The sequence below is a fragment of the Monocercomonoides exilis genome (genome assembly GCF_001643675.1).
Source record: "Monocercomonoides exilis strain PA203 chromosome Unknown scaffold18-1597598, whole genome shotgun sequence".
Classification (NCBI taxonomy): domain Eukaryota; phylum Preaxostyla; order Oxymonadida; family Polymastigidae; genus Monocercomonoides; species Monocercomonoides exilis.
In genome coordinates this window covers 1,560,544-1,584,867 of record NW_027150563.1, presented here as the reverse complement: position 1 = coordinate 1,584,867, position 24,324 = coordinate 1,560,544, and the positions used below count along the sequence as shown (strand labels likewise).

The window sequence follows — 24,324 nt, the reverse complement described above, 5'->3', positions numbered from 1 at the left end:
ACCACAGTTTTCCTCCGTGTCCAATATAGTTCTCCTTTTCAATTTGGGGAGTTTGTTTTTTTTAGAAGAGTCTTTTGTTTGTCTTTCAACAAATTTCTTTTTGCATTTTTTCAATTTTGCATTGTTAATAGATAAAAGTTCATCTTGAGATATAATTGAGTCTTGATCTGAGTGTTGTGAACTGTCATGTTCAGAAGAAGTGAAATTGCAAAAGTCATTATCATTGTGCATTTTCTCATCATGAATGTGTGACGTGCCTTTTGAAGGTGTGAACTCTGAATCACTTTCCTTTTCACTTGTGAGTTTCTCTTTCAAAGAAGCAGTATTAAACATATCATTCATTTTTTCTATACAGTTTGTTTTTGCCTCTCTTGAAAGGAGTTCTCTTTTTGGATATTCCAAACAAATGTTTAACTTGGAGTTGATTGATGGTTTTAGAGCATTAACAGTGTGTATTGATTTGTTCATAATTGATTTTATCCTCCTGTTCTTTATGTGTTTTATGTTGCACTTTTTTGAAGGAGTTCTTTTGCCATGAATTGTTTGTTTGCAACGCCCAACACGATGAAGTTTATTTTGTGAACGATCTGACTTTTCTTTCTTTGGACGACCTCTTTTCCTTTTGATGATAGACATATCAGAAGACTCTTTGTTGTCTTGTGATGTTCTAATTGTGTATTTATCAATTTCTGAAGTGAAATCATGATCTGATAGATCAAACAGATTTTGCTCCATTTCTTCCATCAATCTTTCTTCATCAAAACCATCCATTGCACGAAGAAAACTTCCATCAGAAACTCCATTTTTTTGTTGTGTTGTTGCAACAGGTGAAGCTTGAATTGTTTGATTTTCGTTTTCAATCACCTCCATTTTTTTTGTCGAGCTGTAATTTTCATTTGTTGTGGAAAACTCCGACTCGTTTCTATGTTTCAAAACACTGTTTGAGCTGAAACAATCACCATCTTCAGATTGATCTGATTGTGACAAAACTCCTCCACATTCTGATTCATGTTGAATAAGATTTGCATAATCCACAGAACTGATTGAAGCAGATTGGATAATATGAGTGGTTGTGTTGTTTGTTTTGGTTCTCTTTCTTTTCTCTGAACTATTGACATAATCAAAATCAATGTTCACACTTGAACTTGATGAAAGTTCTGCACTACAGTGGTTTTTCTTTTTCCTTTTCTTCCTGAGTTCTTTTTGAGCATCCTTTTCCTCATTTAAAAGAAATCGTTTGCAAAGCTTGTCCAAATCTTCCTTCTTTGAAAAAAATAACGGTCTTGGAAAAATTGACACATGTGCATATTTTCTAATGGATTTTAATGATGGTTGTTTAGGTAAAGAATTATAGATTGAAGAGTAATAATCAATTTTTGGAACTTTTGGATTGCATGTCATTGTGAACAGCCACTCAGTTATTGAAGGAACATCATTTCCATCTTTGATTTTGCGTTCATTTTTTTTACTCTTTTCCACATTCAGATATTTTCTGTTATCTTCTTCATCTTTTTCAGCCAATCTGTTGTACAATCTTGGTGTTGCAATAACATCATTGTAAGGAGATGTTTGAATGTTATTTGGGACACTACATGCAGTTGTTGGATTAGTGATTGAATGTGAAGTAATTGGAGAGCTGCAATCTTTGGAACTTGAATATGGTTTCGATATTTGTTCTTGATTTTTGTCTGAATCTTGAAAATTGTGATCCGTTTCTTTAGCAACGTCGCAAACAATTTCGTTGTTTTTGTCTCGTTTATCTTTAAAAATATGAATTGATAATTTTCTAATACATTAAAAAATATTTAACAATGACAACTTTTGAAATTGAATTTGTTTTGTCTTTGTGAATGTTTAAAACGAATATGAAAAAAAGATAATGACCATGTGAAATTGGACACACATGTTTTCTTGTGATCTGGTATACCGTCTAAACATGCAAAAATTTCGTTTTGAACAATTTGTGGTCAATATGTTTCTGATCTAATATTTTAGCCCATATAAGATAATATTTTTTGCATCATTTGCATACAAAAACTTCAATTAAAATTCAATTCACGTGAATAAAAGTTTAAACAACAAAACTTTGCTTTGACAAAATGATATGAAATTTTTTATATATTCTGATCAATGAAGTATTTTAATGAAACAAGTTTTCAAAAGAGAATGAAAGCATATTCCATTTGATAAACTCAATATATAAAAAAAGTATTTTCTCATTTGTAACTTTTGAAATTCTGTTTTATCTATCAAGTGCAAAGATGGTAATTATTGCATAAACATGAATAAGAAGAATAGAATGTATTTGAAGCTTCGTTCAGTTAACACATCGAGATAGTTTCATTTAGTCATTCGTTTTATTTATGCAAGATATCTTTTTTCAGAATTATCCTCTTCATTGAATTTCCATCCAGTACTGATATTATTACATTTGAAGATTGTTGCATTTTACTGGGCATTCAAACAACAAAAGCACTTTTTGAAAGATACAAGATATTTGATTGAAACAAAATGCATCAAAATATATCGGTGAAATCCTTCTTTTTCAAAGTCAAAATGTTTTTTGAGTTAATGAAGTTGCATTATTGATTCATAATTATTGGATTTTTATTCTTTTTATATTTCTGAACGAATTTCAAACATGCTCCTTGAGTGCAAATCTGTTTTTGTATGCAGTTTCTCATATCAAAACACAATTTCCTTTTTCTTGATAATTTGAGAAGAAATCAATTAATGAATATCGTATATTTCGGCATTCGTTACAATATAATGTATTTATCTATTTCATATTGAAAGATATATTATCTTTCATTAATTTATTTATTTCATTGTTGTTTTTTCAAGAACTTTTAAAGATTCATTAAGAAATTTTCAATTTTTGTTGCGCATTTCTTTGTGAAGTCATTTATTTGAATATTGAATAATTAGTCTCCTTTCTGTTTTGCATTTCTATTTAAATATTTTCAAAATTATCCTAAAATAAAACTGGTTTGAAAATAGCTTTTAATCACACATAGAAGCTTTCTTGTTCTGTTTTTTTAGATGAATTATTTTTTTAATCTGAAATTTTGAAGAACAAAAACAGCGGAATGGTTAAACAACATTGAAATATCTAGGAAAAAGTGTTTTGATAACAAGTGATGAATTAACCATTGTGTTTTGCTTCAGACAAAACGTGGTCTTTGCAATCAAAAACGATTCATCGAAAACAATAAAAAGCACAGTATTCTCAACAAATGTGAAATTAACATTTGAAAGATTTCTGAACGAAAATGTTCTAATGAACATTCAAAAACTGAATCAACGAAAAACAGTTGAAACAAACCAGTGTAAAGCAATCAGATGGAATCAGATCTAACTCCTCAAAGGTTGCAACTGTGTTTAAACAAAATGAAGTTTCCTTATCAAAAATAATGAATGCCAATCAAAAAAAGCAAAAATTTTCATGAAAAACATCAAATGAAAGAAATTCAATGATTAATGTATTTTATCGAAGTATTTGGTGTTGTTTTCTTTTTGGATATAGAACATTTTTATCCAGGATTCTTATTCTTTTGAATTAAAATAGTATTATTTGTAATTTTGAACAAATATTTCTCATGATGGAAAACCTGAAAACTGAATTTGCCAGTTGATCGTTTATTTCACCAGGGTGTTTGAGTTTTCATTCTTGAAAACACAGATGATGCGATTTCTGTGGACTGAAAAAGGAAAGTGAAATAGTGAAGTGCCTATTCAATTTCTTTTTTCTATGCGCAAATTAATGCAAAAGTTAGCTCAAAGAGGTTTGGTAGATAATAAACTTTTAATACTTTTATTCATCTTTATATTCTTATCTCCATCCTTCGTACGATGTTTTCTCTCTCTTCATCTTCACTCACATCAACGTCAATGGTGCTATTATCAACTCTTTCAACAGCCTCAACTTCTCTCTGCCTTCATCACCTTCTTTCCTCCATCAAATACACTTTTTATCAAATGATTCTGTTGCACATGTTGGAACAAAATCTAAAAGAGTGAAACTTGGAAGACTGGATTCCTTTGACGATAATAAACATCATTTTGAATGATGTGAATTGAATGATTCAAACAGTGAAGCTGTCCATGGAAGTGTAATTTATGTTAACTGCACAAACGCAAATCTCGAAATCAATTCGTGCTCATTCGATAATTATTCAAATACAAATCACGGTAGTGCAATACGTTGAGATAACTTGCTGAAAATTGACATCGCAAAATCTGATTTCTCCAGTTGTTCAGCTGCTTATGGAGGAGTAGTCACCTCATGGAATCCGCAAACAAATTCTGTTTGGATATTCTCAGAAAACAAAGTTGAAAGTTGTTCAATAACAGATTGGTGTGGAACTGGCTGGTATTTCTATATTGGTTCTTTTACAGAAAACTGTCAATTCCTGTTTTCCAAATGCAAGTGCATCTCAAATTCCGGTGGTTATTCAACTGGATCTCTCACATTCAATGCTCCTCCAGGAATCAAACCAAATCAATTTTTGGTTAATGATTGCCAATTTGAAAATAATGAGTTGACATTAACTTCATCAACACGTGGCGGAGCTGGTATTTATTTGGATGCAACCTTCAATTGGATAAATGGATCAAAATTCATCACATTTTGTTTCATCGATGGCAACACTGCGACAAATGGAAGAGGAAACGATGTGTTCTTCAATGGCAGCAGTATCACCCAATCCCCATTCAATCAGTGTGGGTCAACAACAAAATCAAAAAGAGTGTGGAATGCAGGAACTGCTGATGATGTTGAGTTCAACAGATGGCTCCCTCTCATAACAACATTCAAAATCGTATCGAATAATGGAATAAATTATGATCTCTGTGGAATCACACAACTCAGTCCATGCGCAACAATTGAATTCGCTCTTGTTCGCATGACAGATACCCAAGACGCCTCTCTCACCCTCCTCTCTTCAACATTTGCTCCCACTCAAACACTCACTTTCAGTGCGTTTGAGCCAAAAATCACTGAAAACAATTGCCATTTTTTTTTCATCAGTATTTCTTCTATTTACATTATTCTTAATATTGAACTTTCATCAAATATTTCATCTTAAAAATTTTGAAACTTTATCCATATCACAGAAAACATATTGAGATTTCATCTTCTTTTCAACAAGAGTTTATGTCATCACTTATCTTTCATGGTGCTCAAAATCAGCACATGTTGTTTTATTTCTTTGTCATTTTCCATTTGATATGGCATCTTCATCAAATGAAAATGAAGCTCGTTGAGAAAGGAAATCTTCAGTCTTCCTTTATGAATTATATCGGAAAGTTCTTCCCAATTCTCTTTTTTTTCAGCTGAAGATTTACCTGCTTCATTGGATTGCACTTCAAATATGTAACTTCAATGCATTAGCTTTTCCTCCCTTGTTTCTTCTTCGATTGCTCGTTGAAGGCATTAGGAGTTGTGCAATCTGCCGAATGTCTTTCTAACAATCAACCAAACAAAATATCATTATATGTCTTGCTTTTTCAGTTCAATGCGTATTTTTTCCACTTCTAAATTACAAATCCAGATACAATTTTCATGATTTGTGTTCACATTAATCAACAATTCTCTGATTGATATTAAATCTTTTTCGTTTTCATTAACAAAAGCTGATATTCTTTGATTAAATGAATGTTTATTTTGTGCTACAAAATTGAAATAAAATAAATAACATTTATTTTGTATTTCGACGAAAACTGTGAATATGAAAAAGAAAAAGAAGAAATAGGAAATATTCAAGATGCAAAAGGCAGAATAACTGTATAAGAAAGAAAGAAGTGACTGAAAGAAGAAGAGATGTGAAATAGAATAAGAGAGGCGGAGGAAAATGAAGAGACGAAAGAGAGATGAAACGATGAACGGAATAGGAGGAGAAGAAGAAGAAGTTCAAAGGACGTGGAGAAAAGAAACGAGCGTTGAAAGAAGAAAGAGGAAAAAAAAGTGAAGAAGATGAAAAAGGAAAACGAAAATGTAAAGAGTTCTTTGTTTCTCTTTCATTCACCCAAGTGTACTTCTTGTATTCTTCTTGCTGTTTCTTTTGTTCATCTTTTCAAAATGAAAATCGACATTCACAGAAGCAGTTGTAGAAAAAAATGCAATTTCTTCCATTGAGAAAAAAGCAGAAAACAGGAGAAATATAATCTCCATTAAAGTCCCTAACCGCTTATTTCACCACAGCTATGGCGAAAGATCTTCATCAAATAGAAGTACTCCTTTTTATTGAATTCAAAAGTTGCACACTTCTTTGCACGCTCGGCTGTGATGTGTGTTTTCCCCTCTTCCTGTTTTCCAGCAGATGTAGGCTTCGATTTATCTGTCGCCCCAGATGATAAATGAATGTAATACAAAGAAATAGAGCAAAAAAGGAAATTACAACAGTACAGTAAACAGACATTAATCTAAAAAGCACTGAGGCTTCTGGAGAAAAGTTTATTGTGTGGCTTGAGTAACGTGCAATTCAAAAGCTCTGAACAACAAAGTTTTCAACAAAAGAAAACACTTGAACAGATAATATGGCGTATTATGAACTTCAAAAGAAGAAAAAGAAGAATCTGAAGAAGATAACGAGTTCTGGAAGTGTTCAGATTGCTATGAACTGAATGGTATCAGTTTGCGTTGTCTTGAAAAAGAAGAATCATGAATTTCTAATAGATCGCAGCAATGGCTTCGTTGGCAGCAAAATACGGTGCCAGGGCTGGTAGATAAAGAGCAAGCGCCTCACAGACAGAGAAAGAAAAGAAACAAGAAGAGGAAAATGAAGTATAGCACGTTGAAATCAAAGATTGAGGAAGATTTGACGAAGAACTTGTGAAAATTGCATCGATGAGAAGTTTAATAAAAACACTTTGAAAATTGAAAAAACAAAAAAAAGAAACTGAATAAAGAAAAGGTTAACTAATTCGTGAAAAAGAGTCAAAACCTGATAGCATATCTTATTTTCACATCATGTTAAATTATTAAAAATAGAAATAAATTCAAAATTTTGATTGATAAATATTAATTTTTATTATAAAAAAATAATCTTAATTACAAATGAAATATCAAACAATCAACATCTTTGTGGAAAAGATGAAGATGTGCGTGATCAGCTCATCAGAATGCAGAACAGCAGAATCTGCTCAATTCCTTCCCACATACAAAAGCGAACGTGCCACGTGCCTTGATCCTGCGCTTTTGAAGAGGATTGTGAATTGGAAAATGGAGGAGGAAGAAGACAGAAAAGAGAGGATGGTGAGGGCGTCGAGTGGATGCAATGAGTTCAGAAGAGAAGGAGGAAGAGTGTGCGATGACAATGTCGCAGATGATAAGGTAGAGAATTGAGGTTGTAACTGGGGTGATGAAACAGACGATATGAAAGATACCGAAGAAGAAGAAGAAGCAGAAGGAGAAGTGCAAAATGAAAATGACGTGGTGAAGAACGCCGATGTTGAGAAAGTGAACAGCTTTCCGATGATTTGTTTCTGAACCTTTCATCTATTTCAAATTTGATCAGAAAACCAAAGTTAATTGTGGTTAGAACAGTAACAGATTTATACTTCGTCTCAGCTCCTTTCATCTTCACTTTTGAGAAACATTCTTTCTGAGCCTTTCTAATGTCTTTGTTAAATCCATCTTCCTCTTCTTCTTATTCATCTTTCTCATTATCGATGCATTCATTTGTCAGACACAACGATCCCTTTTCATCTTTATCACTCATATACTAGTTTGCACTCCTCTTCTCATCCTTCTTCTCTCCATTCCCTTTCTTTTTCTCCTTCTCTCCACCCACCCGAATCCCCTGGCTAGCCACATACGCTGCATAGTTCAGAAGGATGCTCTGTGGCTCAAACACATCCCTCGTCGCTGACACGCTGCTGCTTGCAAACACACCTGCATTGCCCAATCTGCTCTTCCCGAGAATCGCACGAGGGATCGGCACAGTCACAAGCGGTGGAAGCGAGAAGGAAGAAATAGAAAAAGAAGGAGAGGAAGAAGAAGAAGAGGAAGAAGACATGCTAGATAAGGAGGCAGTGATTGGGCTAGATATGTTGAGCAACTTCTGAGTGAGTGAAGAGAAGTCTGTGGCGGGAGATGAAGGTGTGAAGGGATTAAGCGGAGTTCAAACAAGAACTGAAGGGGCAGGCAATTGTGTGTGTGGCAAGGGAGAAAAAGAAGGAGTAGCAAATGTTGAGGAGGCTGTGAAGTTTTGAGTGTGCAGCTGGACAGATAAAAGTGTACCGTCGAACGAGCAAAATAAATGTTGCTGTCATTGCCTTTATCACCACCTTCTTCTCTTCACCTATCCTTCCTCCTCCTTTCTGTTGCTTCCTGTGGAAGCCTTGTGTCGAATGCATCAATTTGTGATGTGCAAAACTCGTCTTTCTCCTTCTTCTTCGTCTTCGCCTTGGGCTCTTCCAACTGCCTCCTTTTCCTCCGCTCTGCGCTCAATTTGCTTCTGAAATCCACCTTCTTTACCTCTTCAATTTAGCTTTACTCCGCACTCTTCGCTTCTTAGCAGTGTCAGAAAGCGAGCTGATAAATGTAATGTACCTTGAAGCTCCTTTCCACTCTCATTCCATTCGCCTCATTCAGCACAGCCTGCGCACAGAAGCCATATGAAATGTTGAAGCAGAGCGGAATACGCCTCTGGGGAAGAGGAAAACAGTTCAAATGCACATTCAGCGAAGCTGCAGAATGTATTGATGGTACTGACGATGCTGCTAAGAGCAGGAAAACTGAATGAAAAAAATTTTGGCTCGCACGGCAGCTCTGTAGAATTGAATGGTTTTAATGCATTTGTTTGACTATTCTTTGCTTCAACTCGAAATGTGTGGAATATAACAAAGATGAAGCAGAAGAAATTGAGAGGAGAAGGGAGAAGAGGAAGAAGCTGAAAAAAGCGAATAAATGAGGAGATTGAAAAATACATGAACAATTAAAAGATATTTCCGCAAGAGCTGGAAGGCTTTATTCGATGTTGTCCATTAAACAACAAATAATTTCGTTTTTGGAAGTTTTCCTGAGAATGAACAGATAATCCAAATCACTAAACTTGTTACAGAAAAAGTGATAGAAATTGATGAAGATGGATATCTGCATGTCAATTGACCGCGTTTGCATGGTTGGCTCTTTTTTCTCTTCATCAAATAGAAAATGATGCCATTCTATGGAAGAAGAAAATACTAAAGATATTAATATCTGATATAGATATTTGCAAACAAAGAAGGTGAAGAAGGAGTAGGAGGAGAAGGAGGAGAAGAAGGAGAAGAAGGTGAAGAAGGTGAAGAATGTGAAGAATGTGAAGAAGATGGAAATGATGAGGAAGAAGAAGAAATTATTGAGAAATGTGCAATCACTCAACCGGCATTCCTGAAATAGATGACGAGGACGCTTTGCGTGAAGTCGTTGATTGGCTGAAACATCTAATTCGATGTGTAAACTTCAGATTGGTTAGAAAAACTCAATCATAAAACTTTTGACGAATAGATTGTGGAAATCACTCTTGATGTATTTCTTCAAAGTTAATTCACTTTCTTTTCGCACTTTCCTTTCCTTTCCCCTCAAAAATAGTAAACGTTGATTATTCTCAATTTCCATTCTTTTCCATTTCCATCTTCCATTCAACCCCCAAAATCATCAGAAAATATCAATCCCCTCCTTTTCTTCATTTTTCCCAGTCTCTTCCAAAAAATATTCTTCTCCTCTTATAAAAAATATCCCTCTTCCATTTTAATGTTTCTCAATTGTCCTCTTCTAACAAACTTTTGTCCTCTTTTCTTTCTTTGTATAATCTATTTCTCCAATCAACAATAAACGCTTCTTTACCATCTCCAATCACTCTTCTATATATTTACTAAATTATCTTCTCCAAATCTCCACATGTTCCTTCCCCACCCTTTTGTCTCCTTATTTCTTCCATTCTAAAACACCTCTTGAAACATTAACATTCAATAAAATACTCAACTCCCACCCCCTGCCACAATAACTATTCTTCTATCCCTTCTCTTCCCCATATCCCTCCTGTGCCTGGTGTCGATGAGATAAACATCAAATATTGATTTGCATGTTTGATAATATTATTATAGGAGGAGATCATGAAAAAAGAGAAAAAACAAATAGTTTTCAAACAATATTTAAGACCTTTCATTTATCTAAATAAGACACATTTCAAGGTGAAACTGATTTGACTCAATTTATGAACAAACATATACGCTATTGAAATATCAGATATTGACTTATCATCATCTTTGGTTGGTAAAATATGAAGAATCAGAAAAACATTATAAAAACTGTTACAAAACTTTAATAAAATATTTAATTTCTATTTGATTCAATCAATTGTAATTGTTGAAACTCATCTTCTTTGATGTGTAATATTATTTTTATCATAGTCAATCTAATGCCTAAATGATTATTATTATTATTCATGAGTAAATCAGTGGTTTTTGAAAAGTTGGAAATTTGGGTAACCTGGAAAATCCCACATCACCACAAAACATCACATTCTCCATTATCAAAGTGTTCAAGGATTTTTTGAACAACATATATGTTATCGTCACTCCGTGCGTTACTGATGTGTGTGGGAATTATTTTACCAAAACGTGAAAATTGCAGTGAATAGTACTCTAGATTCGGGTCGCAGGTCCCCTAACCTAACCTATCCAATTTCATATTCCATTTGTGTTATTTTCAGAAAAAAAGATAAAAATAGTGAAAAGAAAGAAAGAGTAATAAATATATATATATATATATATAATTATTTGAATATTTCCAATAATGATAATTTTATATTTTCTCTTTCTATTCTCCTTCACTTTCACTTTTTCCATTCTTTCTCTTTTGGTATTTCATCGCTGTTCTTTTGATTTAGTTAATAAAAATAAATGGTTGGGAAGAAATGATAAAAGACAGGCTGCTTCAATCAGAGAGAAGAAAAGACGATTTTTTTAAAAAAATGGTATTCACTCATTTAGAAGTGCATTTTACAGTTGAATTTCTTATTTTTCTTTTTCTTTCTTTTCTTTAAAATTTTATTGGTTTATTTTGCAAAATTCTTCAAAATTTTTCACTCAAAAACCGATTCATGCAACAGACCATCATCAATTCCATCAACGAAAACTTGCAGTCGCTTGTAAATGCGCTCACCCTCATCGTGCTTGTCGGCTTGCGCTTCTGGCAGCATCTGCCTTTGAAAGCGTCTGCTCTGTTTCCTTCCATCCGAATCATTGAATCACTCAGGAAATCGCTGAACAGAATTCCGTCGATGTTGAACAGCATCTGGATGGAGAAAACTGTCATTGACAGAATGGAGATGCTGCTGCAGTCTATTGAGTCTGCTGACAAATGCGAAGGAAAAGAAAGAGAAGAGGGAGAAGAGGTGGTTAGAGTTATCAGGCCATTTGGAAATGGAAGGGACGATAAAAAGGGAGGAGAAAATGAAGAAAAAGAAGGTGAAGAAGATAAAAAGAAAGAAGATATTGCTGATTTGTCGATGAATTTTGGGGAGGATGACAAGAGTTCGATTACATCCACAAACAAAGAAAATTCCAAAAGTGATGATGATGATGAAAGTGTGGTGTATCAAAGAAAACTCGTTGAAAGTGTTGAAAAGATAGAAAAAGAAAGAGATAAAGAAAAAGAGAGTGAAGAAGAAAAAGAACATCATAATGATGATGATGATATTGTGATTAGCCTGTCAAATGCATTGTTTGCGTGGAGTCGCTATGAAGTTGCCATCAAAAAGGAAAGAGAACATTCTAATGGTAACGAAACAGAATTTGAAACCCCAACAGTCAGCAGGAGTGAAAATGAGGGAAAACAAGAGAAAGAAGAAAAAGGAGAGAAAAGAGAGAATAGAGAAAAAGAAGAAAAAGATAAATTGCGATCACCACCAACTGTTTTATCAACTTCTTCCTCTTCCTCTTCCTCCTCCTCCTCTTCTTCTTCTTCTTCTTCTTCTTCTCGTCTTTCCTCTATTCTCCACACTTTTCAATCCTTCTTCGTCCAATTGTATGGCCTCAATCACTCATCCCACATTAGTCCTCTTCCTCCTCCTTTGCCTTCTCCCCTTGCTGTCCTCCACAACATCTCCCTCTCTCTTCCAAGACATTCCCACACAATCCTCTTCGGCCCTGTTGGCTGTGGCAAGTCAGCGCTGCTAGCGTCCATTCTGGGAGAGGCAATCTGTTTGGAAGGGAAAGGTTATTTGAGGGGAAAGGTGGCTTATGTGTCTCAGGTGTGTAAGTTAGAAAGAATAAAAGAAAATTAGTTATTATTTATTATTATTATTATTTTAATAACTTTATTTCTTATAAACATTATATTCATCATTTGTCTCACTGAATTTATATTCTTCTTCTTCTTCTTCTTCTTCTTCTTCTTCTTCTTCTTCTTCTTCTTCTTCTTCTTCTTCTTCTTCTTCTTCTTCTTCTTCTTCTTCTTCTTCTTCTTCTATTTCGAGTGAGTTTCCACCAAATCTGCAGACAACGCCTCCGCCTGTTCTGAACCCAGTTGATGAACCCACTCCCTCTTCTTCCTCTTCCTCTTCTTCAACTACAACTACGACTCTTCCTTCTCCTCCTTCTCCTCCTTCTCCTCCTTCTCCTCCTTCTCCTCCTTCTCCTCCTTCTCCTCCTTCTCCTCCTTCTCCTCCTTCTCCTCCTTCTCCTCCTTCTCCTTCTCCCTCTGAATTGGGTCGTCTGAAGAAACCCACCGATATGGAAGCTAATTCTGCTTCCCTCTCCTCCATTTTGTGGTATTTCAAACATGCATCACTCTATCTGGTGTTCTTTTTGGTACTGGCAATTGTGTTGAGTAACGTTGCACATAACGGGCAGAGCGCTGTGCTTAGCGTGTGGACAGCGAATGATGCGCAGATGGAGCAGATGAATGGAACATTGGATGGGATTGGAGGAGAAATGAGGGGAGAGAAGAAAGGAGGAACAGAAGGACAGAAGGAAAGAGGAGAAATTGTAAATGATATGATGGATGAATCTTCGTTGAATGCTTCGATAATTTCATCATTATCATCATCAAACGAAAGCATTCACAAAAATGGAGATAATTCCAAAGCAAAATCAATTATTCACGCATCGCAACCAAACATCTTCCAGCTCAAAAAGCAAAAGACACAACAGTTTCTTTTGTCCTTTCTGAGCCGCTTTGATCTTTCCCCAGGATTCTTGTTCTTCCTCTACATCATCATGAATCTCTTATCGTCGCTCAGCAAGATTCCAGTGAGTATGATCAGAAGCCGATTAAATGTTCAGTCGAAACATGTTATCAATACAGAAGTTTACACAAAGCTCTTCCACGCAAAGATGAGTTTCTTCGATACAACTCCACTCAACTCAATATACAACCGGCTGTTTTACGTAACTTTTGGCAACGACACATTGCTCTTCACCTTCAGTTATATTGTCTCGTCGCTTGCAAACTTGTTTCTTTCACTGGCAACAATTTACACAACGATGCCAGCGTTGCTTCTGCCAGTGCTGCTGGTTGTGGGTGCGATGTTGGTTGTTTTCTTCACTTCGTCTTTAGCGAATCACCGCATTCGTCGAGCGTCATTTGCAGCAAAAGGCAAGTCAATTCGCTTCTTTATGCAGTGTTTAGAGGGATCTGCAACAATCAGGGCGTTTTGCATGCAGGAAGATGTGAAGGAGAGACACAGGGAGCTGTGCAGAAGGCTGAACGATGCTCATTTCTACTATAAAAGTGTAAATGAGCTTATCAAAAACATCACTAGCTGGTGCAACGATGCGCTTGAACTGCTGGCTTATTTGACTGCAATTATCTTGAAAGCTGCAGGAAGAAACACGTATTTCCTTCCGATGGCTCTTCAAATGGCGCGCTCTGCTGTTTTTTCGGGGAAAAGCCTTTTTCACCAGTATGAATCGATGCACAATGTGTTGGGGGATATTGGTCGGATCAGAGAATTGTGTGATGTGGAGCAAGAGGGAGAGTGGACAACAAATGTCTCTGAGGTTACTGATGAAAAAAGCAAGATGATTAGATGCAGCGAATCGAAAGAAGAGAATTCTGTGAACGGAAATGAAATGAAATTTTCAAATGTTTCTTCTTCTGCTTCTTCCTCTTCTTCAATTTCATCTTCATTGCCACGTTCATTGTCGAATTGGCCATCTACAGGCAGAATTGAGTTCAGTCACGTTGACTTGAGATATCGCCCAAACCTTCCTTTTGTTTTGGATGATGTCTCGTTTGTGATTCCTGGTGGTGCCAAAGTGGGCATTGTGGGGAGGACAGGATCGGGAAAGTCGAGTCTTTTGCTGGCGCTGCTTCGGATTGTGGAGGCGGAGTGGCAGAAGAAGGGCTGTGCCATTCTGATTGATGGACGAGATATCCACACACAGCTGGGCCTCAAAGAGCTTCGGGGTGCAGTGGCAGTGACAGCTCAGGAGCCGATGCTTCTGAGTGGGAGTATCCGGTACAATCTGGATCCGTTTGGAGAGCACAGCGAGGAGGAGGTGTGGGCAGCACTGGGACAGGTGGGGCTGAGGGAGGTTGTGCAGCAGATGAAGGAGCAGCTTGGGGCAGATGTGGCGAGCGAAGGGAAGAACTTTTCGGTAGGGCAGCGACAGCTTCTCTGCCTGGCACGCGCAATTCTGAGGCGCGCGCGGATCATTCTGATGGATGAGGCGACAGCAAGTGTGGACTTTGAGACAGACGAAAGGATCCAGCAGGTGATGAGGCAGTGCTTCAAAGAATGCACAGTCATCACTGTCGCACACAGGCTATCGACCGTTGCAGACTCTGACTTGGTGTTTGTGATGGAAAGTGGGAAACTCGTTGAGAGTGGAGCACCAAAGGTTTGCATTTGTGATTTAATTTTGAATGTGAAATCGTTATATTTGCCGGATTCGTTTTATTTTTTTATTTTTATTTTATTTTATTTTTTTTTTTTTTGAATTTCTTTTATTTATTATTCGCATTTTTAATGACAATTTGTAATTATCATTCCTTTTCGAATTTTTCATAATGATTTTCTTGCAAAAACAATTATATATATATATATGTTCAGGAGCTATTGTTCAGAGAAAACTCCAAATTCTTGTCTTTGGCTAAAGCAGCGGGTGATGCTTATGTTGAACAATTGAGAGCAATTGCATTAAAATCGTAAAATGTTTTTAATAATATTTAATAAGCAATATCACATACATCCGTTTGATAGTTTCTTAATCAAATATAATTAAGGACATGTAAATTTTTGTTTTCATTTTTCTTCATACTATCAATTTGTTATGTAGCTTTTGATTTTTGATTTTTATAATTCTTTATTTATTTATTTATTTATTTTTTTTTTTAATTTTCATTTTTCAAAATTGTGGCAAAATTGAATTATGTGCATAATTTTTTAGGTAATATTTTCTAATTTCACAAATACTTGAAACAATTTTGTGAATGTTTTATTTTCTCCGAAAATGCAACATTATTTTGTTTCATATTTTTATAACAAAAAAAATGAAGATAATAAAATATCATTTCTATCAGGCAATTTCATTATGATGTTCTGAAGTTGTTTGTGAAAATAAAATGAAAAAAAAGTTATTCATATGTTATTAAACGCAACACATTTATCAAATCAATGTTTTTTTTTAACTTTTTTTGAACTCATACACCAATAACAATCCAATTTCGAAAAAAAGTTATTCACGAAAAAATATCATCTTGATAAAATTTTGGATTCCAGATATTTTTAACTTATCATACAACCAATTTCGCATTCAAACTCAAAAATTGATTTTTTGCTTGAAAGGAACAATAAATCAATTTTTCACAGATGTTTTTTGTTTCAAAAAACAATACTCTAATTCCAAATCCAAAAAATGGCAAGTGACAAGTATATGGACCATCGATATATAAATTTTTTAACATTTAAAACCAAACAAAAAGGTAAACATCTGCGTCACATGCCTTCTGACGTGAACATTTTTGGAGTGACGTGACGTGACAAAAAAAATACTTTTATTCACTCATTTTTTCAAATTCCACTTTTGTCAAAAAAAATATATATATATATATATTAACAACAATGAATAAATATTTTTATAATATTAAATAAGATTTAATGTGTTATTATGATTATTATTAATATTTTTTTTATCGGTTATTTTAAATTAATGAATGAACAATGGGTTGTGTCGTGATCATTTTTTAACGGAATAAATACCACGGCACTCACGTCACTGTCTGTCACTGACGTGATTTAAGTCAATAGTCCATTTTTTCAAATGTTTGTATTTTTTATTTGAAAAAATGTTTATATTAAAGTTTATAACTTGTTAAAATTTTTGTATTTATCGTTTGTGAAAAATTTTTATTTTTTCATTTTTTCTTATATTTTTTACTAACTTATTTCAATCTTTAAAGCACCCTCTTCACATAGACATGGAGCGGACAAAAGATGTGCTTATCAAAACTCAAACAATGGTAGGAGTTTAGAGGCTGAGTATCAGAAGCAAACAACGGTTCGGAGAAGATTGGACGTGCCGTAGCGTGCGAGGTGCTGTGGGAATTTTTTAGCAGGAAGGAGATGTTGAAAACCGCAGAGCAGCAGCAGGGTTGGTGGTGATAGAGTCACAGTTATTCATGTTTTCAATGATATTTCAAAATTGAAATGGTAGATTGTGGAGGAAAGAGGAATGCGTGCTGGTGGTTGAGGAGTGTGTGGTGAGCGGGGAGGAGCTGAGACAGATCGATATTCAGGTGATCCAACAGAGGAGGGAGCGTGCGGAGGAGGGGAGCACAGCAGTGAGCGATATGTTTGGTCCGGGGAGCAGATGCGAGCTGAACCGGATGGTTAAACTGCAGGCGCAATTGGTGTGTGTTTCTGCTCCGTGCTTTCGAACATCAGCTGGACAAGCAGCGGGGAGCAGGCGCGGCTGGAGTTCGCAGTGCGGGAGCTGGTGCAGTGAAGGATGTCCTTCCAGAAAATTGTGCTGGGGGCAGATGGGTGCAAGCTGGTGAGGATATACCGTTTTGAGAGCACAGGGCAGAACATGCAGCTGCGGTGGTACGGGAGAATCGGGCGGGAGGTGATTGAGGAGAGCGGGGCAGAGGAGGAGGTGCTGACGCAGGTGGTGTATTCGAGCGAGGAGCTGGCTGTGGAGGAGTGGAGAGGCGGGGAAGGGGGAGAAGGGGAAGAAGGGAGGGCAGGGGAGGAGACAGGGAAGGATGAGGCAGGGGAAGGAAGAAAGTTCAACGCAACAGCAGCAATTATCTGTGGAAAGGAGAAAGAAAGAGGTAGGCAGTGGGAGGGGACTGTTTGAGCTGTATGGGTGGACGATCATACTGCATATTGAAGTGAGTACGGTGTGTGTGATAGTGGTGATGACTACGGGGTTCCACGTGCAGCTGCGATGGAAGAGGAAGCAGCAGGAGCAGCGGCTTGTGCGACCCAAGGAGATTGAAGAAGCAAATAGGAAGAGTAAAGTGTGGAATAGACGCTCCGAAAGCATCGAAGGAATTGAAGGCAGAGCTGGAGAAGAAAGTGGTGATGAAGGATGGAGATCCATGATGGAAATAAAAAATGGAATGGGGGATGTGGAAAGGGAAGAGTGGAGGGGAAGTGTGGGGTTTAGGAAGAGGAAGATAATTCTGAACATCAAGTTAGAGAATTGTTTGGAGTTGCGAATAAGAATGCAGGACGGATGCTGGAGCTGCTGCTGCATTGTGAGTAATTTTCAGAGAAAGTTGTGTTATGGGGCGTGCACGAATTCCATCGCATCCTGCGGAGCGGGGAGATGGAGATGTTGTTTTCGAACATAAGCCAGTGGGAAGTGATGGAGAACGGGGAGGATGTGGAGGTGAAGCGGGATGTGGAAAGCCGTGAGGAGATGTGCAACCTTGGAGAAGATGGAGCTGCAGTTAAAGGCACCGGAGATTTTCGCGAGAGAAGACTATGGGAAAGAAAGGAGGAAAAGGGAGCTGAGGGAAATGGGAAAGGCTGTGCGGCTGGCGAAAAAGAAAAAGAATAAGAATAAGAATTAGATAAAGATAAAAATAAAAACAAAAAATTAAGAAATAGAAATAGAAATAGCAAAAGAAGATGAGAAGAGGAGGAGGTGAAAGAAAAAAGAGGAGAAGACGAAGTATTCAATGGAGAAAAAGAAGAAAAAGAATATGATAATGACGACGATGATGAATGAATAAAAAGGAAGAAAATCAAAACCATCAAAATGAATAGCAATAACGCGCATTAATTTTTCATTCAAACAAAGAAACTTTCACAAAAAGGAGAGGAACAACTTACAAAATGAAAATAAAGAAACAAATTCTGAAAACAGAAAACAAAAAAATATATAATTTTAGAAATCATTTTTTTTTAAATATGAAACATAAAAGAATTTCTTTTCATATTCATGGACAATATATCCTTGATTCACTTTTATTTCAAAAAACTCGCAATATTCTTATTTTTGTCAAAACAAACTATTCTTAACAAAAAGGAATAAAATTTTTATAGCAAATTACAAGAATCATTATGGAAAATCGTTAAAAGAATGTCGATTGAAGAGTAAATTTTTTGTTCACAAGAATTCAATCAAGTTTTATTCTTTTCAAATATGAATAATAATGAAAATGCAAAACTGAAAATAATACTTCTAAAACTTTAACAAACAAATTGAGCAATCTTGTTGCACAATTGAAGTTAAAGTGATAACCTCTGTGAAAGTGTGAAAAAGAACTGAAATGAATAAGAATTTTATTAAGGTTTGTTGATTGTAAATTGTGCTGATATATTTTTCGAAAATTATTAAGGTGGAGGGTAACAATACACCACAATCCAAAACCTATATATTTTAGCAGATAATTACTTGTTATTCATTTACAAAAAAGAATTATAATATGAAACCTCCGGGTTTGTGAGAAATAAAATTTTTAAATTTTGGGAAAATATCCACTTTTCATGGGATGGATCATATTTGATCGCATTGATGTCTCACATTCCGGATTGCAAATCAAATATTTTTCAAAAAACAAAACTGTTCCAAGATAATGTAGCAACGTGGAATTGGTTAATGAGATTTATGCCATTTGCAGTGAACAGAAGATGCCCTAAGTGCAGGAAAAATTTCTCCATTGAAGCTCGAGATAATTGCAGAAATTACAGGTGCTACAGATGTGGAAAATACTGCTCACTGTTAGGATTGACTCCTTTGAAAAATTCAAAAATACCAATAGAGAAAATAATGATGATATTTTTGTGTTTCTGGATCAACATCGAAATATATCAGTGCAGCTTATTGACTGATGTTTCAAGACAAACTGTTGGTGGCTTCTATTCCATTGGAAGAGCATGTATGGCTGATTACGGTTCAACATCTTTCGAAAAGCTTGGTGGCCCGGGAATAATTATTGAAATAGATGAAGCAATTCTACGAAAAAGAAAATTTCGAAAAGGGAGGAGAAAGAAACAGATATGGTTATTCGGAATGATAGAAAGAAAACATGATGGAAAGAAAGGGAAATGTTTGATTGTGAGAGTGAAAAACAGAAAAAAAGAGACATTAATACCGATTATCGAAAATAACACGATTCCAGGATCAACTATTTACTCAGACGAGTGGAAAGCCTACAGCTCATTGTCATCTTTAGGTTATGATCATCACACTGTTAGTCACAAATACAATTTCGTGGATCCAGAAAGTGGCATTTGCACAAATTTGATTGAAAGCACTTGGTCAAGCTTTCGAAAATCTCTTCCAAGAAATGGAATTAAAGAAAAATACATTGATGACTTTGTGACTAGCTTTGTTGGAAAAAGATCAGAAACACTTGAATTTGAAGATTTCATTCAAAAATTACTCGTTTATAAGCCCTCAAATGTTGAAAAAGAAATTGATGAATCCGAAAAAGATGAAACCGAAGAATCTGATGAAAGTGATGTGCCAGTTTTAAATGAAAATGATGAAGAAACTGAAGATGAATCTGATTCTTTAGGAGCGGGCGATGGAGCAGATGCATCCGAGTATGAATTGTGACTAATTTATTTTTTTCATTCGCATTTTGACCCAAAATAATATATTTTCTATGAAAATTCATTTTTGTTTTTCTTCAAAACCCGGAGTTGGAAGTTAAAGAAAATGTTTTAAAACAACGAATTTTAACATGTGGAACACAATTAAAATGAATTTGGGTTGTGGTGTATTGTTACCTTCTGCCATTATTAATTGTTGGTTAGTGGTTTATCCTTTTCAAAACATAAATTTAAAAAATAGTTTGTTTTAATCAAAAAAAAAAAAAGAAAAGAAAAGAAAAGAAAAGAAAAAGAAAAAAGAAATAAGAAAAAGAAAAAGAAAAAAGAAACTGACGGGCACTGACTGACTTGGTCTCGCCTTTTCCAAGGTGACGCAGATGTTTACAAAAAGGAATAAAAATATATTTGAAATTCGTTTTTTCTGTCGAAAATGCATTGTTTTGAACTAACCATTTTTCACTTGGTCTGTCACATAGAAATTTCGAAATTATCAAATTTATAATTCTTTTATTTGGGTGATTCTTTTTGAAAAGTCACAAATGTTTAATTTTCAAATATATATAAAATTTCATATTTTGCTCAAATTTCTGTTTCAGCTCACAAATCTTCTCATGAATGTTTGAATTATCATTATTAAGAAATGGATTTTATTTTTGTGAAGTTTGGTTTGTGTTAACAGAAATTTGAGCAAAATATGAAAATTTAGTTTTATTTGATAATTAAACATTTGTGACTTTTCAAAAAGAATCACCCATTTATTCATTAATGAATACGTGTAATATTTTCTCATGCTTATTTTTGTTGTGTAAATATTTGGAAAAATACAAATAATTTCCATTTTCACATAATTTATTGTTTTTTCGAACGAAATAATCACACTAAAGTTTTAACTTTCGCATAGGTTAATATGAGCACAAGGGAATGCGCAAAGTTCGAAGAACATCAGAAAATAACTAATTGTCAAAAGCGCACTGTCATATGCAAATTGAATGACAGATTTATTTTTTGAAACAAAATTCAGTGTTTTCGTTTGTTACGTCGATGATATATGCATGCCCATGTTTAAAAATAAGAATATTTCGCAAAATATCATTCATGAATTTATTTTCTAATTTGAATATATCCCAAAAAAAGAAAAAACAAAACATAACAAAACAAAAAAAATGGAAAAAATGGAAAATTTTTTCAAAAGAGAAGATTTTTCAACAACAGTTCTTCTTTTGAAATTTTCTTCACTCAGGAGCATCAACAAGGGAGCATTAAAACCGTGTTCTTCGATATTCTCTCTTCAGAACAGCTACGAAATCGAAGTTGTGGGATGCACGTTCCAAACACTCTGCTCAGAAGGATGCAAAAAGGGAGGAGCGATGTCTTTTGAGCTGAAAGGGGGAGATGGGCAGCTGAAAATGAGGAATGTGGGAGTGACGAACAGCATCTGCAGTAGTTCTGAAGGATGTGGGGGAGGAATCTATTTGACATGTGCAACAGACAACAATGACAGATATTCATTTTCAGAGATAAGTGTTGGAGGAAACATGGCACACCAGGGAAGAGATATGTTCATTGTGGCGAATGATCTGAGGAATGGTGTGAATTCTGAGTTGTTTGCGTTTGTTCGACTTTTGTCGGAAAAGGAGGGTTTTTGTATTTGAGCTGCTGCAATTCGATCGATGGATTTTCTTTATCTGACTTGGTATTTTCTGAGAAAAAAGCATTTGCTTGCAAAAACGTGTTCACATTGAGCTCCGATATAAATTTTTCAGTTGTTGTTAAAAGGTTGATGTTTAATTTAACTGAATGGAAAAATCCAACAGCTTTCTTTGGGGTAGATGAAGTGAACTTTTCTGAAGGCATATTTCTGGACAAGCTGCTGTTTGAGCACACAGACAATTCTATTTATGTGTCGTCGAGGGGAAGAGATATACACAGGTGCGTGTAAGAAAAGGAGCCTTGCCTGACGTTTTGGGAAAGGATGAGGCATTTCATAGAAGGAATTCAGTTCAGAGAAATCAAAATCAACACAAGTGCTGCCATTTCAGACAAGTAGGACCTTTCAAACAGATCAACAAGCTCAGCTGTTCCTTCTTCTCCCGGTTCTTCTTCTTCTTCTTGCTCTTCTGATGAGCCTTCCTCAGATAAATGCACAATCAATGTGGGAAAAGCTATTCAATCTTTTTCTGAGCCTTCTGAGGCTGTGCTCACAAACAAGCTTATGCTCACCTTCACCTCCATCAACTTCTGCCTGCCTTCGTCTTTCGAAACGCAACAAAAGGAACTTCTTTTCACTGAGACAGGAACAGCCACACTTAACAAATGCTCCTTTGCGATGCAGACAGCAGAAGAAGGCATTGCGTTTGTGCTTTTCCATGTTTCGTCTGGGACACTTTCGATTGAAGAGTCCAAAATGGCTGAGCTCTCCTTTGCGACATCGGCCATCCGACTTTCAGCACCCGCTGCACATTTTGTGGCAAGTGCGTTTTCTGTTGATGTTCTGAGTTTTGCAGATGGATCGTTTATTTCTGTGGGCGATGCGGAAGAGAAGAGGGATGAGGAATCAGTCATATCAAAGAATGGCAAAGAAACAAAAGCGGGCAAAGAAGCGAGCGAAATCAGACTGGAGAATCTTCAGTGGCATCTCATCCGCAGCACAAGTGCGAAGGCGTCGATCATTTCTTATGAGAGCGCGCTGTCTGTGGAGCTGACGATGGACAACTCGACATTCAGCGACTGCAACAGCGAGTCTCAGCTGGGAGGGGCGTTTTGTGTGTGGATGAAGGAGAAGGCGGGTGGGCTGGCTGACAGCTGGGCAAATGAAGGCAGTGAGAAGGCGAATGAATTGTCTTTTGTAACATGTGCGCGCTCAACAAGTGAAGGCAGAGGAGGCGCAATTGTATTGAAATGTATGGACAATCCAGAACATTCAAATGTTTCTTTTTCAAGGATTATGAAAGGTCTTCCAATAACTTTTCGCCAAGTCAGGCTTCAAAAGCAGAGCTAAAGTGGCGAAGAACCTTTTCATTGTCTGCAGATCAATCACCAGTCAAATCAACAAAGCGCTGTTTGTGATGGACTTCAGCAAGTTGGCTTTTGACAGAGAAACGACCATCTAAGTGGAGGATAAGACAAAAGATGAACCTGTTGATTTGGTACCTTTTATAGTGTTTCACTGATCATAATGGTATATTGTGTTTTCAAATAAAGAGAAAAGTAATTAAGATTGAGGGTGAGGGGAAGACCAGTGTGAAAAATTCAGCGAGATCAGATAGCATCAAAACGAAAATTAGTTACAAAACGTTCTTGTCTTATAAATAGAATTATTTTTGTTAATGAAGCTAGGTGATTTAGCTAGTCCCTGTGCTTTTTTCAACGTTTCTTTGTTCCAACAACAAAAAGCTGTTGTTATTTGTAATGTTAATTGTTTTTTTGTGGTTGACACATTTCATTTACGAATAAAAGTCTTCGTTTTTTACATCAGCAGTTTCAAAATAAATCTTGAAAGTGCACAAAGCTTCAGAAATTTGATAACTTTCATTTCAAGGATATAGAATTATCACTTATATTTCATTCGAATAAAAATTTTTGAAACGAATCAAATATTTCACATACATTTGTGAAATAAGAACTATTTCAAATAATGCAATTCATGTTCTTGTTTTTTGCTGAGTAATTAATCATATTGAATAAAAACATAATTTTTTTTTGAATTACAACCGTTCAAAATGATGATGTGAAGATTTATGAAACATTTTGAAGCAAATAACAAAATAAATTTCTTTAAAATTCCTTTTTGTGAGATGGCAAAGCTCCAAGCTTTCAATATTGAGAAAAAATAAAAACTGAAAAATATCGAATTTTTAATGTGACAGACCAAGCGAAAAATGGTTAGTTCAAAACAATGCATTTTCGACAGGAAAAACGAATTTCAAATATGTTTTTATTCCTTTTTGTTTGGTTTTAAATGTTAAAAAATTTTTATATCGATGGTCCATATACTTGTTACTTGCCATTTTTCCATGTAAAAACACATTTCCGCACTTTAATTCACATTTAATATCACATTTTTCTACTTTTTGTTAATTAAAAATGCACTTCATGCAAAATAAAAATTAGGTCCACCAAAGGAAACATTTGCCCATTTTTGTAACTCTGAAAAATCTCCTTTGTTTTTTTGAGTGTTGGGAGTGCAAAAGACGAAATTATAATCAGACATTTTCTTTCTTTCTTTTTTAATAGATTTCTTGCAAGTTATTATTCTGGAATTGCACGTTGTGATAAAATAGTTTTCATGAAATAATTGCAGAACAAGTTCGGAACAAATTTG

General features: G+C 35.4%; 7 protein-coding genes across 7 annotated transcripts; 6 read left to right on the top strand and 1 right to left on the bottom strand.

The window, feature by feature from the left end:
* Nucleotides 1–7,057: 7,057 nt before the first annotated feature.
* MONOS_1451 (uncharacterized protein) lies at nucleotides 7,058–7,345 on the top strand (the record flags this gene model as incomplete). Its single annotated transcript, XM_067867317.1, has 1 exon — nucleotides 7,058–7,345. The coding sequence occupies one exon, from the start codon at nucleotides 7,058–7,060 to the stop codon at nucleotides 7,343–7,345; it is 288 nt and encodes a 95-aa protein (XP_067729035.1).
* Nucleotides 7,346–7,724: 379 nt separating this feature from the next.
* Nucleotides 7,725–8,018, bottom strand: MONOS_1452 (uncharacterized protein; the record flags this gene model as incomplete). Its single annotated transcript, XM_067867328.1, has 1 exon — nucleotides 7,725–8,018. The coding sequence occupies one exon, from the start codon at nucleotides 8,016–8,018 to the stop codon at nucleotides 7,725–7,727; it is 294 nt and encodes a 97-aa protein (XP_067729034.1).
* Nucleotides 8,019–10,383: 2,365 nt separating this feature from the next.
* Nucleotides 10,384–15,364, top strand: MONOS_1453 (putative ABC transporter C family member 10). Its single transcript, XM_067867338.1, has 4 exons — nucleotides 10,384–10,961; nucleotides 11,097–12,239; nucleotides 12,487–14,832; nucleotides 15,045–15,364. The coding sequence occupies exons 1-4, from the start codon at nucleotides 10,902–10,904 to the stop codon at nucleotides 15,141–15,143; spliced, it is 3,648 nt and encodes a 1,215-aa protein (XP_067729033.1). The 5' UTR covers nucleotides 10,384–10,901; the 3' UTR covers nucleotides 15,144–15,364.
* A 1,658-nt stretch (nucleotides 15,365–17,022) lies between these two features.
* Nucleotides 17,023–17,292, top strand: MONOS_1454 (uncharacterized protein; the record flags this gene model as incomplete). Its single annotated transcript, XM_067867349.1, has 1 exon — nucleotides 17,023–17,292. One exon carries the CDS (start codon nucleotides 17,023–17,025, stop codon nucleotides 17,290–17,292), a length of 270 nt encoding a protein of 89 aa, XP_067729032.1.
* Nucleotides 17,293–17,805: 513 nt separating this feature from the next.
* On the top strand, nucleotides 17,806–18,000 carry MONOS_1455 (uncharacterized protein; the record flags this gene model as incomplete). The annotated part of the gene is made up of 1 exon (XM_067867360.1): nucleotides 17,806–18,000. The coding sequence occupies one exon, from the start codon at nucleotides 17,806–17,808 to the stop codon at nucleotides 17,998–18,000; it is 195 nt and encodes a 64-aa protein (XP_067729031.1).
* Nucleotides 18,001–19,326: 1,326 nt separating this feature from the next.
* Nucleotides 19,327–20,007, top strand: MONOS_1456 (putative Uncharacterized transposase-like protein; the record flags this gene model as incomplete). Its single annotated transcript, XM_067867371.1, has 1 exon — nucleotides 19,327–20,007. One exon carries the CDS (start codon nucleotides 19,327–19,329, stop codon nucleotides 20,005–20,007), a length of 681 nt encoding a protein of 226 aa, XP_067729030.1.
* Nucleotides 20,008–21,166: 1,159 nt separating this feature from the next.
* MONOS_1457 (uncharacterized protein) lies at nucleotides 21,167–23,001 on the top strand (the record flags this gene model as incomplete). The annotated part of the gene is made up of 3 exons (XM_067867382.1): nucleotides 21,167–21,590; nucleotides 21,818–21,932; nucleotides 22,065–23,001. The coding sequence occupies 3 exons, from the start codon at nucleotides 21,167–21,169 to the stop codon at nucleotides 22,999–23,001; spliced, it is 1,476 nt and encodes a 491-aa protein (XP_067729029.1).
* Nucleotides 23,002–24,324: the final 1,323 nt, after the last annotated feature.